The sequence below is a fragment of the Phodopus roborovskii genome, unplaced genomic scaffold (genome assembly GCF_943737965.1).
Source record: "Phodopus roborovskii unplaced genomic scaffold, PHOROB, whole genome shotgun sequence".
Classification (NCBI taxonomy): domain Eukaryota; kingdom Metazoa; phylum Chordata; class Mammalia; order Rodentia; family Cricetidae; genus Phodopus; species Phodopus roborovskii.
In genome coordinates, this window is record NW_026126639.1 from 6,768,531 (window position 1) to 6,782,270 (window position 13,740).

At 44.5% G+C, this 13,740-nt stretch overlaps 1 protein-coding gene across 1 annotated transcript in view; it reads right to left on the reverse strand.

The window, feature by feature from the left end:
* Tmtc1 (transmembrane O-mannosyltransferase targeting cadherins 1) overlaps positions 1–13,740 on the reverse strand; it is a 171,249-nt gene that overhangs the window by 139,840 nt on the left and 17,669 nt on the right. Inside the window, exons 3-5 of the mRNA XM_051173381.1 lie at positions 6,821–6,894; positions 3,761–3,937; positions 2,280–2,471 (exon numbers count right to left, since the gene is read on the reverse strand). Of these exons, the coding sequence (XP_051029338.1) occupies positions 2,280–2,471; positions 3,761–3,937; positions 6,821–6,894 (443 nt within the window). The remainder of the gene's footprint in view (positions 1–2,279; positions 2,472–3,760; positions 3,938–6,820; positions 6,895–13,740) is intronic.

Sequence of the window (13,740 nt, forward strand, 5' to 3'; positions counted from 1 at the left end):
CAAGTTACTTTTAGGGTAACGAACAGCATGGGAAGGAGCTGTGGTTTAATGTCCTGTGTGCAGAGCCAGAGATCTTAAGAGGCAGGATGCCATCACTTCTCCAAACGCAGTGGCTTTACCCAATCACATCTGACAAAAAGTATAAGCAGACCTTTCTAAACCAAATTTAATAATAGATTTACACTCAAATATCTGACACATCACAGCCTTCCTTCCCCAGGAGGGAAAATGACCTTTCCATACAATCATGCTGACCAGGTAAGAATGTGGCCTACTTCTAGAATACAGTGTCCTGGATGGAAAAAAAACAAAAAACAAAACAAAAAAAAAAAAAAAAAAACCCAGAGCATAATCTACAGAAGCGTGTTACCTAACCCTCACCCAGTTCTCACGTGTGGTCCTACATATGACTGCATGAATCCTTCCAGACCCAGGGCAGTGATGACGAGCCAAGCTGGTCCAAGCAGGGAGGGACCTCCGCTGTGGCACTAAGTGCTCACCAGGATCCTGCACTCAAAGCCTGACAAGTGCCAGAGCAAAGGTCTAAGTGACCCAGCCCAGGTCCAGCCCGGCCTCCCACTTTGAGCATGGGCACAGACGCTGTGGTAGACAAAGTAACAGTAGTGTCTCCCCTCCCCTGTAAACAGTAGGTGGATGGCGGGTAAGACGTTTGGTTCAGCTTTCACAGTGGGACCTGCTTCACTGATGTTCAGGAATAGGCGCCAAATAATTGTTTAGGCGTCTAGCAAGCCAGTTATTAAAGCCAGCCATCACTAAAGATCAAGTTAGATAAGCTTAAACAAAGTATGTTATGAGCAGTTTTCCCGCCAGCCTGGCCACACTGCCACGTAAGCCCCAAATGACACACAGAGACATTGTACTAGATATAAAGCTCTTGGCCGGTTAGTAGCATTTCTTATTGGCTAGCTTTGTCTTAAATATTAACCCATTTCTATCAATCTAAGTGTTTCCACGTGGTCTTGTCTTACCAGAGAGAGGGTCAGGACCTCTTCTCTCTCAAGTCTCTACACCTTGAATCCCCTCCACTACATCTCCCAGAATCCTCCTTGTCTCCTAGACCCGCCTATCTTGCCTTCCTATTTGCCAACAGTGCTTTATTCATTAACCAATAAGAGAAACTTATTTACAGAATGACATCTCCCATCAAAAATACATTAAGTCTTGAGTATCGACTCTGGGCATTTTCCTAGTTAGACTACATAGCAAACTTGGCTCTTGAGATTTTGCTGGTGTCATCTATCCAGAGTGGTGCCATCGGTGCAGAGTGGCAGGCACCAATTACTCCATGGCCAGTGATGTCACACCACAGCCTGGGATCATATGAGGTGGGGACATTTACGTGGAAATGAGTAGGCATAAACCTGTCTCCCCTTCAGAGAGTCAGTTAGTAGACAGAGGACGTGAGCATGCCACACTTGTGCATTTCATACTTTCTGCTCTGGTATCTTTCATCTCTCCTCTGAATATTTCATCAGCACACATATGGGCCTGCACCCCACATGTGAAATTTAAAATAAAAATGCAAAAGAAAGCCTCAACTTCTTCTATTTAGCATCTCCCCTCCCCCATTACGTCATTGCTAGTTCTACTGAAAACTTTTTTCCTTATGGTTGATCCCAATCCATTCTTACGGTCCATTTTATTGTCCTTAATCTCACAAACATTTAAGTAATTATTAATCAAAGACTGCATCAACAACTTGGAGTCAACTGCCAGCAACACAGAGAAAGTGTCCACTGTAGTGAGGTAGTCCTTCTGTAGCACTGACCACGCCCATTGGGGGGTGGAGCGATGGGCGGAGGTGACCTGAGGAAGGAGGTCGGAGGGGGCGAGGAAGGCGCTCTCTCTGGCGTGACTCGGACAGGAGAGGATCGGGTTGAATTTCCTGGTGTTCATCTGTCTAGGGTGTAAGTTATTTCTCCCTGAATAAACATCTATTTGGCCTATTTGTTTATCCTGATCCTTATTTACCGCAATAGTCCACCCTTAAGACTAACGTCCCAGCCCACCACGAAAAGTTCCCAACCTATACAGTAGAGACCCTTGGGGAAGGAAGGACTTCCCAAAGAGCTGACTGGGTACTTTAGCTATGCAGACACCATGGGCTGCAGCTCCTGGAAATGCACGACCAAAGAAAGGAACATGGTAGAGGACCCAGCCAGTACCTACCTCATCAGGGGCCACACGGCCCCGGGGGAAGGGGGGGGCAGCCCGGAGCGACCAAGAAAGGACTGGTAGAGGACCCAGACAGTACCTACCTCATCAGGGGCCACACGGCCCCTGGGGACACAGGGAATCCGCTGCTCTTGGACTCTGGTGGCATTGGTGGAGGGCAGCCTCCCCAAGTGTCTTTGTGTGAGAAGCGCTGCTTTCTGCTCTCGCGGTGGTGGGCGTGGCCGTGCTGAGAGGAGGGCTGTTGTGAGTTGCCCTGACACATCACCCCGTTGCTCCTAAACGTTCACAGAATTGAGGACAAAACAAGTCAGGCAAAATGACAACGAAGCGGCCACCCTTGCTTCCGTAGCTGAGATTCCCAGAAGGATGCAGTTTTTTCTTTTTCTTTTTTCTCAAGCCCCCCATTTCTGCTATCTATAACCGTCTACTTTCAAAAGCATAATTACTGGCACATATTCTCTGTGCATGAGGCTAGGTTTTATGAGGATATTTGCATGTAAATATATGAGGCTCTTTAACTATACCCCCTCCAATACTTTCTGACCTTCCCTTTCCTCTCGATTCACTCCCCTTCATTCCCAAGACAGTCCCAAGTGAATTTTACACACACACACACACACACACACACACACACACACACACACTATAACCCACAAATGAGAGGAAAATACATGGTAGTTGTCTTTCTGACTTAGCCATGTGTGATGATCTCCAGATACACCCATTTTCCTACAAATGATTATCGCTTCTTTCTTCTCTATGGCTGAATTCCACTGTATATAAACACTGCACTAACTTCTGGTAAACACACCAGACAACGCTACATCTTGTTCATATGCTAGACAGGTTTTTTGTCGTTGTTGTTTGCTTGTTCGTCATGACCGCCATGCTTGACCCCACAGTGGCGGGGTTAGTTTGTAATCCTACCAGCTGTGTGTAAATATTCTCTTGTCCCCACAAGCTCATCATTTGTCCTTTGTTTTCTCAATGACAATGTAAAACTGAGTTTGATTAGGAAAGAAAATTCTACATGCTTGCACTTCTGATATCCCTCAGACACTCTTAGCATCACCATCCACACACGGAAACTGAGGCACCTTTACAGTTTAGGAGGAAGACCTCGTGCTCTGTGAGCTTCCTCTTTAACTGGAAAATTCACATGACTGTGGGTGAGTACCCAAATACCCAAAGCTGGCTCTAACCAACCTCCTGATGCTCTTAGAGCATCTCTAGAGCAAGCAGACAGGCTTCAAGTTCATGGAGCTCACTCAGGGGTAACAGCCATCAGAACTCGGGGACTCAGAATAAGCTGATAACGTATATCATTCATGGTATGATTTTCTTTGTGAATTAAGATCCCATCAACGGGACACAACAACCCAAATAAACTAGGAGTGCAGACTGGCAGTCAATACAGCTTCCTTCAATTTCAAACGTGACCGTTTTAGAAATCATGAGCCAAAAAAAAAAAAAAAAAAAACCAACAACAACAAAAAAAACTCTGTCAAGTTTATCATAACAAGGAAAGAAACTAATGCAACAACACATGTTGGAAGTGACTTACAACTTGTCCTGCTTGTGGGAGGGGGAGAAGAGGTCATAAACCAAGCACACTCCAAACACGGTGACACCTGTCTCCTTCACCAGCATGGCACAGGTCCCCAGGAACAGACTGAGCAGCAGGAAGAAGGGAGAAGCCGTCGGGGGGAAACAGTGCCCTGCGCAGCCCTGGTCCAGACTCCTGCAAAGCAAGTTGGGCATTTCCTTATCAACACATGGGCTGCTATGAAACAGCGCCTTTCAGGGATGTATCTCATGTAGACCAAGTCAGTGAGCAAAGATTTCTCCAAGAGCATCCACCATGCAACTGTTTAAAGCTGTTGAGATGGCGGGGTTGAAGAGATGGCTCAGTGACTGAGAGATCTTGCAGCTCTGCCAGAGGAAGGGAGTCTAGATCATATCAGGTAGCTCAGAACCCCCTGTCAGGTCCAGGAGATCCTATGCCTTCTTTGGGCCTCCTTGAGAACACACACACACACACACACACACACACACACACACACACACTTTAAAAAGAATCTTTAAAAATGTTGTTTAAATGGAAAAGAGTCCAAAAAATATCAACTTAGAACTGAATTACGGTACGCAAATTATGATGCAGTATGGTTTGTAATGAATGAACACTAAAAAAGTCATTTAAAACACTAACATAAGGATAGATTTAGTAGATAGGAAGATGCTTAAGCGAACATGTTTCAAGCAAATAACACACTTTGCTAACAAATATGCATGGATTGAGAAACCAAATTCCCTGGGACAAACCACAGATGTACAGTAAGCAAACAGGATATCATACGGCAGAAAGGGCACAATTAGCATGGTAGTGAGGGATGCATAAGTTACAGATGTCAAGTGTCCATCCCCATGATTAGATCAAAGTGTTTTTGCACAAGTATATGCGCACAACAGGAGAGAGAGAGAAGTGGCATTTCTCTCTATGATGGGAAAACAGGCTTTAAACAGTTTTCTTTTGACTACTCCCAAGTCCTGTCATCTTTATTCCCTACAGGAATTTTCACCATTTTCTCAGTGTTATTTTCCAAATTATAAATAACACCAGCCCTAGGAAGCACCACTATTTCCTCATGGAGGACAGTTACTACCCCTCTCCTTTGAAGTGAGGGCCAATACCCTGTCCATATTGTGACAGCTCCTATGTGTTGCACCTTGGAATAATTAGATAAAATTACATGCAAAATCGATGGCAAACTTGCATTCTCCGTGGAGCTGATCCAGAACTTAAATTTCTAAAAGTGAGCAGGGTGTATGCAATCAATCACCTGCGATGATCTGGCTCACACCCACACAGACAGGGTCACACTGCAAAGCTCGTCGCCACCAAACAGAAAACTTTAAATCAATAGATTGATTCCGGCCCAATACCAGAGCAAAGGGAAAACATTAAATCTGACCTTAAGTTTTAAGATTTCCTAACAGTGTCTTCACGAGTAGGAATGGAGTAGGCAGTGTCAAAGCTTGGGCCGGAGATGAACGCTACACTGGTCTGGCTCCACGTTCTTCCTCCTGAGGCTTCACGCATCTCACTCCAGACCGAGGGCCCCCACTGGACTGGACCTGCATCCTCTGCCACACTGGGGTTCCCCTGCCAGCTAGTTCTTTGTCGTGAGGTCTGTCCTACGTACTGCAGGACATCTGTCCAGGGCCACTTTTACTCTGTCTACTAGACAGGCGCCACTTCTCCAGTGTGACACCTGAGAGGGTGACGTCACACGGCCTCTGGCCTAATGAGTGCTTTAGGACATTAATGGATTCAAAGTCTGAATAGAGTACTGGACCATGGAATTGCTGAGGAAGGTCGGGCTTGCTTGGAAGTGGGCACTGACAGCGTTTCCTTGGAGGAGGCAATCTCATGCTCTGGACTTGTTATTGCTTCCCCCATATCCGTCCGCCATGAGGTTAAGGATTCATTGACACGCGCCAGTCACCCATGACTAAAACTTTGAGCCAAAATAGATTATTCTTCCTTTCGGCTGTTCTCTCAGATATTTGGGACGCAGGTATGCAAAAGCAACTACTATCCTAGAGGAAGAAGGGAAATTGTTGCTAATTCAATGCCACAGGTTTAGGACAATACTCTTAAAAGTGAGTCACTGGGTTTTTGTAAGTTACAGGTCATCAAACCAATCCAAAGGCCAAGTTTACCTATTCCTAGTCAGCATCTCCCTATGAAGTCAGTTGGTATAGCTGATCTGACATCTTTAGGGAGACACCCTGAGTGCTCTGTCCAAACTCACATTTTCCTAACTCGTTATTCTCTTCATGCGGATATGTCACAAGTCAGTTGAAAACGCCTTCACTTTGGAGATAAAGGCACAATGTAATAGAAAGAGGTTTCTTGTGTTTTGCCAAAAAGATTCCCAAGTGCAAAACCACAGTTAAGAGACGATGCTTTCCAGTCAACCTCATTATGTAACTGTGAGTGGCTGTTGTGAGAATAATAGAAAGGGGTAAAACAGGAACAAAATGAAGATAAATTAAACAAGCCAAAGGCAAACAGAACAGAGCGCATCTATTTTTGTTCACAGCTAAAGTTCTATTCTCAGCCAGGATCAACAAGCAAAAGAGTCAAGAGTTTGGATTCCCAGCATGGGGGCAGTAGTCTTTTAAAGCTGATGTGAGTGATGGACGGTGCCTCTGCTGCACAAGCATGAGACACGAGTTTGACCCCTAGCATACATCAAATGGGGGGGGGGAAAGGTATAGCCACCATGTCTGCAATCATAGGCCTAGGGGAGTGGAGATAGGCAGATTTCCATCAGGCTCTGTGAGAGACCCTGCCTCAAAAGATAAGGTGGAGGAAAACAATCAGTATCGACCTCCTGTCTCCATATGAACATGCACATGCATGTATAAGCACTACATGCACACACACACACACACACACACACACACACACACAATAGTGAATACTTCATAATGGCGTTAGAAAGTAACAGGCCAGCACTGGGTAAAAAGAGGGTTTCTCTCTGGTCAAACAGGGGTTTAGTGTATATGTGGCCGTATGTGAAGAAAATCACAGAAAGGTTTGCTTAGCCCCACTCACCTATGGTAGGAAAGAAAGGCCAGCAGGAAAAGGAGACACGCTAACACATCAGCTCTGCCCACGATGCCAGCCACCTAGAAAGTGTAACACAATGAAAAAAAAAAATGTAAAACTTGGAAAAATGATTGTCACAGTATCTTGTGGAAATGCATCTGACTCTTGACATGTGAACAGCACAGCAGAAAGCATAGTATTTACAGATGGCAACCTCCAATCACCTCTGATTATTATTACATAGGCTCCACGGTACATTTAGACAGAGGAGAAACGGAGAAACAAAGCTACAGAATTTTCATACTTATCCTTACTTCTAGGTTATCTTCCACAGAGGATCAGTTCTCAGCATAAAGTTCTATTCAGTTATTGACTCATTAAAACACACTTGGAGGGCTGAGGGCATAGCTCAAAGGTAGAGTGTGTGGCTAGACAATGCAATGCCCTGGGTGTGAGTCTCAATGAACCTTATCATTAAACATGAGTGCCAGGCCTTGTACTCATCATTGGAAAGAGAGGTAGTGATGGGCCAGAGAATTTACAGAGTAGAGGGAAAACAAAGCAGAGAAATCCGTATTTTTAACAATGAGGGGGGGACTCCTGATTGCTGAAGAGCATGTGTGTGTGTGTGTGTGTGTGCACAGATGTGTGTCTGTGTGGTTTCAAAGCTCTGTCAGTGCCCCATAATGCACTGCCCCACCTCAGACAAACACTGGATCCCTGGAAAAGGATCTGATTCTAGGCGATTCTAGGGCTGAGGCTTGGGGAAACTCAAGAGCAGCAAGGATCGTGGTCTCATGTCAGAGTCAAAAGGGAAAAGAATCCAAAAAAAGGGGGCTCCTGCTGAACTAGCCTGAGAAAACTTGATTTAAATAAGGAGCATAATATCTTATAAACCATTGAAGACACAGAAACCCACAGTCCACACGGATGACACGCGGGTGATGAAGGTTACAAGTGCATAAACACAAGCAGCAAATGAAAGAATGAACATGGGAAGACTCTGCTAGTTTATAAAAAGCCATCGTTGTGTGTGGATAGAACAGCCAAGCTGGAAAATAACCATTGGCTTCTAGAAGAGTAAAGGTTGAGTAGAGTAAGAAGCCAGAAATAGCAATCAAGCTAGGAGGGTAACTCAATAGTAAACACTGGTCCAGCAAGCCCAAGGCCCTGGGTTCAATCCTCAGCACCACTAAAATGAACATAAACAAGAGAGTAACAGTGACTCTAGGACATCTAAGTTACTTGAGATGCAAGGCATCTATATGACTTCAGACATTTCCTAACCAACTTAAGTTTTAGAAAAAATAAAAGAATAAAGACACTATGGAGAGGACATATTAAGACAGCACACCATATCCACCAAGAAATCAAAATGAAAACTATCTTCAAAGATAAGACAAAGACACAATGCAGGCCTATTCCAGCCAAGGATATATACACCTAATCACATGCATGAGAAAAAAACAGATAAATTCAAGAAGAGACACAATCTATAAGGAGGAGGATATAAATGTTATTAAACATAAATACATACTTTAAATTATAGCATATTAGTCTACATTAAGATATTATTACATTTTTATTGTATTTTTATTTATCACGATTCCTAATTATGCTACTACTGATAATTTATAATAATATAAAATCATAAACTTACAGGTCTAGTGAAAATATATGTTATTATGTACTGATAATGGTATTACATTTTATACATTTAAAATGTGTATTATTTATTTAAACACAATATATATTATTTTTATTTTCAAGGTGCACATTTTAATACACTATGCCTTTAAGAAGCATTATGCTCTATATAGTATATATTCATATAACATTAACAAGCTACACTCTAGTACACTAACAACATTTTATGCTACATGCATTTTAACATAAACTCTAAATCATATTGAAATGTATATATTGCATGATAGAAAGACAGTGCTCAGGACTAAAAGAGATGAAACCAAAACCGTGAATAATTCTCTCCATGTTAGGAAATACACAACTGAATTATTGATGTGTGAAGGAGCATCAATTATGCAGCCCTCTGTAACTGCTTCAGAAAACAAACAATATTTTTATAGAGAGGGAATGTCAACACAAAACCAGCAAAAGTTGAAAAATCAGTGACTCTTGATAAAGGACATAGAGCCAGTGTGAGCAGGAAACTGGAAGTTTCTTTAGAAGCGTTGAATGAGAAGCTGGAATGGGCATGCCGCCCTGGGCGATGAAGGGTGCTTTTCAAACCCTAACGTGACTGAGCTCCACAACATGTGAGCATGTTTCTCTTTGTTTTGTTTTTAATACAAGATATAAGATTGTAAAGGGTAAACAGGAACATAGTTTTTGTTTTGTTTTGTTTTTTAAGTATTGCTGTGACAAAGTATCATGACCCAAAGAAACCCCAGGAGGGTTAGGGTTTATTTCACCTCACAGCAGAACTCAAGGAGGAACCTGGAGGCAGGAACTGAAAGAGAGGGCACCGGAAGTCACTGCTTTCTGGCTTGTCCTCCAAGACTTGCTCTTACACTTATCTGTTTCTTATACTTCCCAGGACCATCTGCCCAAGGAAGGCACAGCACCCACCATGCTGGGCCCTTCCACATAATTCATCAGTCAAGAAAACCGCTTGCCTTCACGCCAGACTTATGGGGGCATTTTGTTCATGGAGGTTCCAGATGACTCTGGCTTGTATCAAAAAGAGTAAACAACACAACATTCCAGGAAGAGCTGGGCCAGATACTGTTCACATGCGAGATGAGTAAGGCTGACCTCTTGGGCACAGCAAACATTGTCACCCACGTCAGAGAAGATGCAAGGTCCATGTGTGCTGTAGAATCAACCAGCACGAAGAGAAAATAATGCTCATGGCATGCTATGTTATGAGCACACCGTACAGTCATGCGAGAGGTCATGGCATTGGTATGGAAGAAGCCCCTGACTTCTGAAACCCAACTGAGACCCCAGCTTCTTACCTCACGCATTAACACCCGGCAGCTGTTGCCAGTGAGGTAGCTAGGAGACGTGCTGTATCGTCGTGTATGCTTTGGAGAAAGCAGAAATGCTTAACTCCAGCAGGGCACTTCCTGTGTGCCTTATAGAAACTATCTTTTCACTTGATAACTTACCTATGTGGTATCTTTATTTAACCTTATTGGGTATGTCTATCGACTAAAAACAAAGTCTAAGATCTATGTGTATATGCATGAATTCACAGCAAGCCGCACACTGGGAGAATGTCAGATCCACCCTATACCACGGAAAACCTGGACACAGACTAAGCACCAAAGGGCGGCACAGAGCTGAAAGCTGTGATCTGACATGGCCACTTGGACAACACACAGTGTCCATTAATTGGCTGATCTACACGGAGCTTGAGAACCACATCAGAGACCCTGCCTGACTGTGGGGAGGCAGGTCACAGCTGGAGCTCAGATGGACTCAGTGGCCACTGCTGTCTTGGAGCATTTAACTCTGCATGAGCGCAAGGTTAAGAAGATGGCCCCACCTAGCCTGCCATGGGGCAAAGCCTAGAGAGACGCTCATCCCAGAACAAACGATGCGGCCAACTGTAACACAAGACCTAATAAAAAGCCCAGAGTCAGATGTAGGGGGGTAAATGCTGAGAGATCAGAGAGATGAAGGAGCAAACCACAGCCATGCCTTACCTACTCAACTTCCCATCTGAAAAGACACTGAGCTCCCCATGTCTTCCCACGCTTTCATTTCCTCTCTCTGACATCTCACTTCCTGTCTGTCTGCACAGACCTCCAGACCTCTATGGTTAGCTAGCTCAACCCTCTGATCTTCAGGCAAGCTTTATTTGTACAAACGAGATATCTCCACAGCCAACAGCAAGGCTCGCAAGTTGATTCTGAATGCAGCAAGTTAGAGTACAGCAGTCACAAGCTACGGAGACATAGTCAGTACCTGCAAAGTAGCTTGAAGCCCTGCTCCTCACTCTGAGCCAATCTGAAAAGAGCAGAAGGCGATCCCAGTCGAATGCACAAAGACATAAAGAATATACTGGCTGGGCATGCTGATTCGTTGCCTGTCATCCCAACACTGGAAGTGTGAGGCAGGAAGGTCGTGAGTTCAAGACCAGCCTGGGCTACATAGTAAAGCCTCACCTCAACAATAACACCATTATATAGACTCCCGTTAGCAGAAGATCACAGATGGTGTGACAGCGTTAGTGCTGATGCTAACAGACTCCTCGGGAGGCTAAACCACAACGCACACATTAAATGCCTACTGTGTACTACACCTGGTGAGCTGAGGTCTTGGGCAAAGTGTTGGACACCTACAATAAAGTAACCATCCCCTATCAAATGCTTGGCTACAGCTGCCATTTCCTGTGACTGTCAGTGAATGCCATCATGTCTTTATTGTGGTCTAGCTCCAGTGAGTGAGAACTTTCCAAGCAGGTACTATATGCCACTGTCGAGGAGCTAGGGGGGAGCTGCCTGCCTCAAGGACTTTAACATCTGCTGGAGTCAGAAGAGATTCTTAAATAGGACACTGTCAAGTTTCAAGCCCTGAACAAGGGGCTGAGGTGCCTACTTAACCTATCAAAGCAGACCTGGCTGCCAGCTTCTCCCAGCATCCCTCGGCCCCTACCTATTACAAGGTATGGCTGACATACCCTGCCCTTGACGCTGAACTCTCCTCCAGGTTAGAGGCTAAGCTGCCCTTCCCCCAGAGCCTCTTCCCTATGAAATCCAGACATTTTGGCTACCATTGCCCTCTTGTATGTTTGACCTTTGACCTCCTGTCTGCTGCACGAGGTTCCCCTTTCTCTCTTCTCCCTTCCCCTCCCCCTCTCCCCCTCTCCCCCTCTCCCCACGGGACCCAGTTCAACCTGGTTGCCCACTCTGGACTCTCCTAGATATCCACAATAATGTTCCTCTTCCACCATACCTAGTAGTCATGTCATTCCCTTTCCTTTTTATTTTATTTTATTTTTTAAGAGTTCAGACACAAGACCACATATATTACAAGAAGCAATTGTTGGCAGCAAGCATCACAGAAGGCCCAGCTCTGTAACCCAAGAGTTAAAGAGTCACAGAAGACTTCGGGAGTTTAAGACCAGGGGCATGAACGGGGACCAGGAAAGCCACTTATCACGCCCTCCTCTTGGAGGGTAGGAGACCCTGTGGTGGTTCTGGGAGGGTAGGCAAAAGTGCGCGTGCTGTCAATGGAGAGGACGCCGAGGACAACGAGCATCAGAAATGGAAGGTTAAGGTGGCAATGCTGTGGCAATAATGGCTGAACCTGCAGGTGGTCAGACGAAGAAAGCATCAAGGCAGTCCATAGTGGGCAGACATATTTGCACATTTCTCAGCCACAAGCTGCAGGCCTTCATCGCCAGGGCCTGTTACGTTAAAACTCTGTCAGCACACTGGAGGGTGCTAGTGAATATGACTGAACAGAATTTAAAACCGATGAGTCTCTCATATCCCAAATGCTTGGCACCAGAAATGTCTCAGATTAGAGTGTCTTCATGTGTATACAAGCAATGAGATGTCTTGGGGATGGGACCTAAGACTAAACACAAAGTTCACCTGTATTTCTTTCTATTTTATACACACGGTCTGACGGTGAACTTACACAACATTTCTAGCATCGCTGCGTTTCTGCCGTGACCTGCCACATAAGGTCAGGTGAGGGATTTCCCACTTGCAACACCTCAACATTCGAAAGGTGTCAGGCTTTGGAGAGTTTGGAATTTGAGAATTTTAGGTTAGGGCTGTCTGAGCTGTAATGGATGTGTGGACCTGTCAGCCAGGATAACAAAATCACAGGTGGGAAATGAAACGCCTGTTAGAACTTCATTTGCCTCCAGGTTATAGCGTGCTATTTAAGGAACGCTATCCATGGGATTTGCATCAAGTAGACTCTGTATAGAGTCACAATTATTTATCTTATCTGCAAGAAAGAGCCCCATTTGCATCCTACAGGGCCAGGAAAGTGAACATGCGATGGCAGCCAGGAGCCAGACCAACTGATTAGATCAGAGCCAATTCCCTCCTGAGTCCTCCTGTTCTGATTCTAGAAACGTTGGCTTTGATCTTCAGATTCTTTGTGCCTGGTTTTGCTTTCACTTCTGCAAACCAGTGGTCTCTAGGATGACCAAATTTAGAATTTCCCATTTTTTTTTTTTTTTTTACCCATGACAGAGAATTTAGGAAAGCATAAGCTTTCTAAGAAATACAACATGGGGGGAAGCCTGCCCAAGAATCTCCAGGGCTTAAATGCTTAAATGAGGCAGTCTGGCCCTGTTCACTTCCTGCCGGGCAGGACACTACCCTACTGTTACCATATGCACGCATTCAAATGTTTACTGACAGGCAGATTAACCAATGTGTCCCCTGCATGCTTAAATGTGAACTAACTTTTCTCTCCTGTTTCTCTTACATCGATTTGTGCATCTAGTCTCCTGCTTTCTACAAGCTTGTGTACAAACTAGGGGAGGCACCCTGTGCCCCATCCCTACGATTTCCTGGTACCTACAAGTCTAGCTTGTAGCTCGGCTATTTGCTAACTGCTTCACTTATAAAGCAATCCACACATCAGCATGCTGACACACACTCATAACGATGCATCTAAACCAAATCCCACCCCCAAATTTAAATTCCCCATCCTTCCTGGAATAACATATGGTCCCATTTTCAGTATGTATGTATGTATGAATATATACATGTATACATATATATATGTACGCACACACACACACACACACACACACACATATGTATGTAACAAAAGATGAGTGATTTCCCAGGATCCCCATGTCTTACTGTACATGTTTAATAATTTATCACTAAGTGTCTATGAAGTGCATTGCTCCTTCTTCTGTCTCTCTGTCCTCCTCCCTAGAAACTTGAGCTTCAATCTATAATTAAATAGCAGGCTCCATTTTG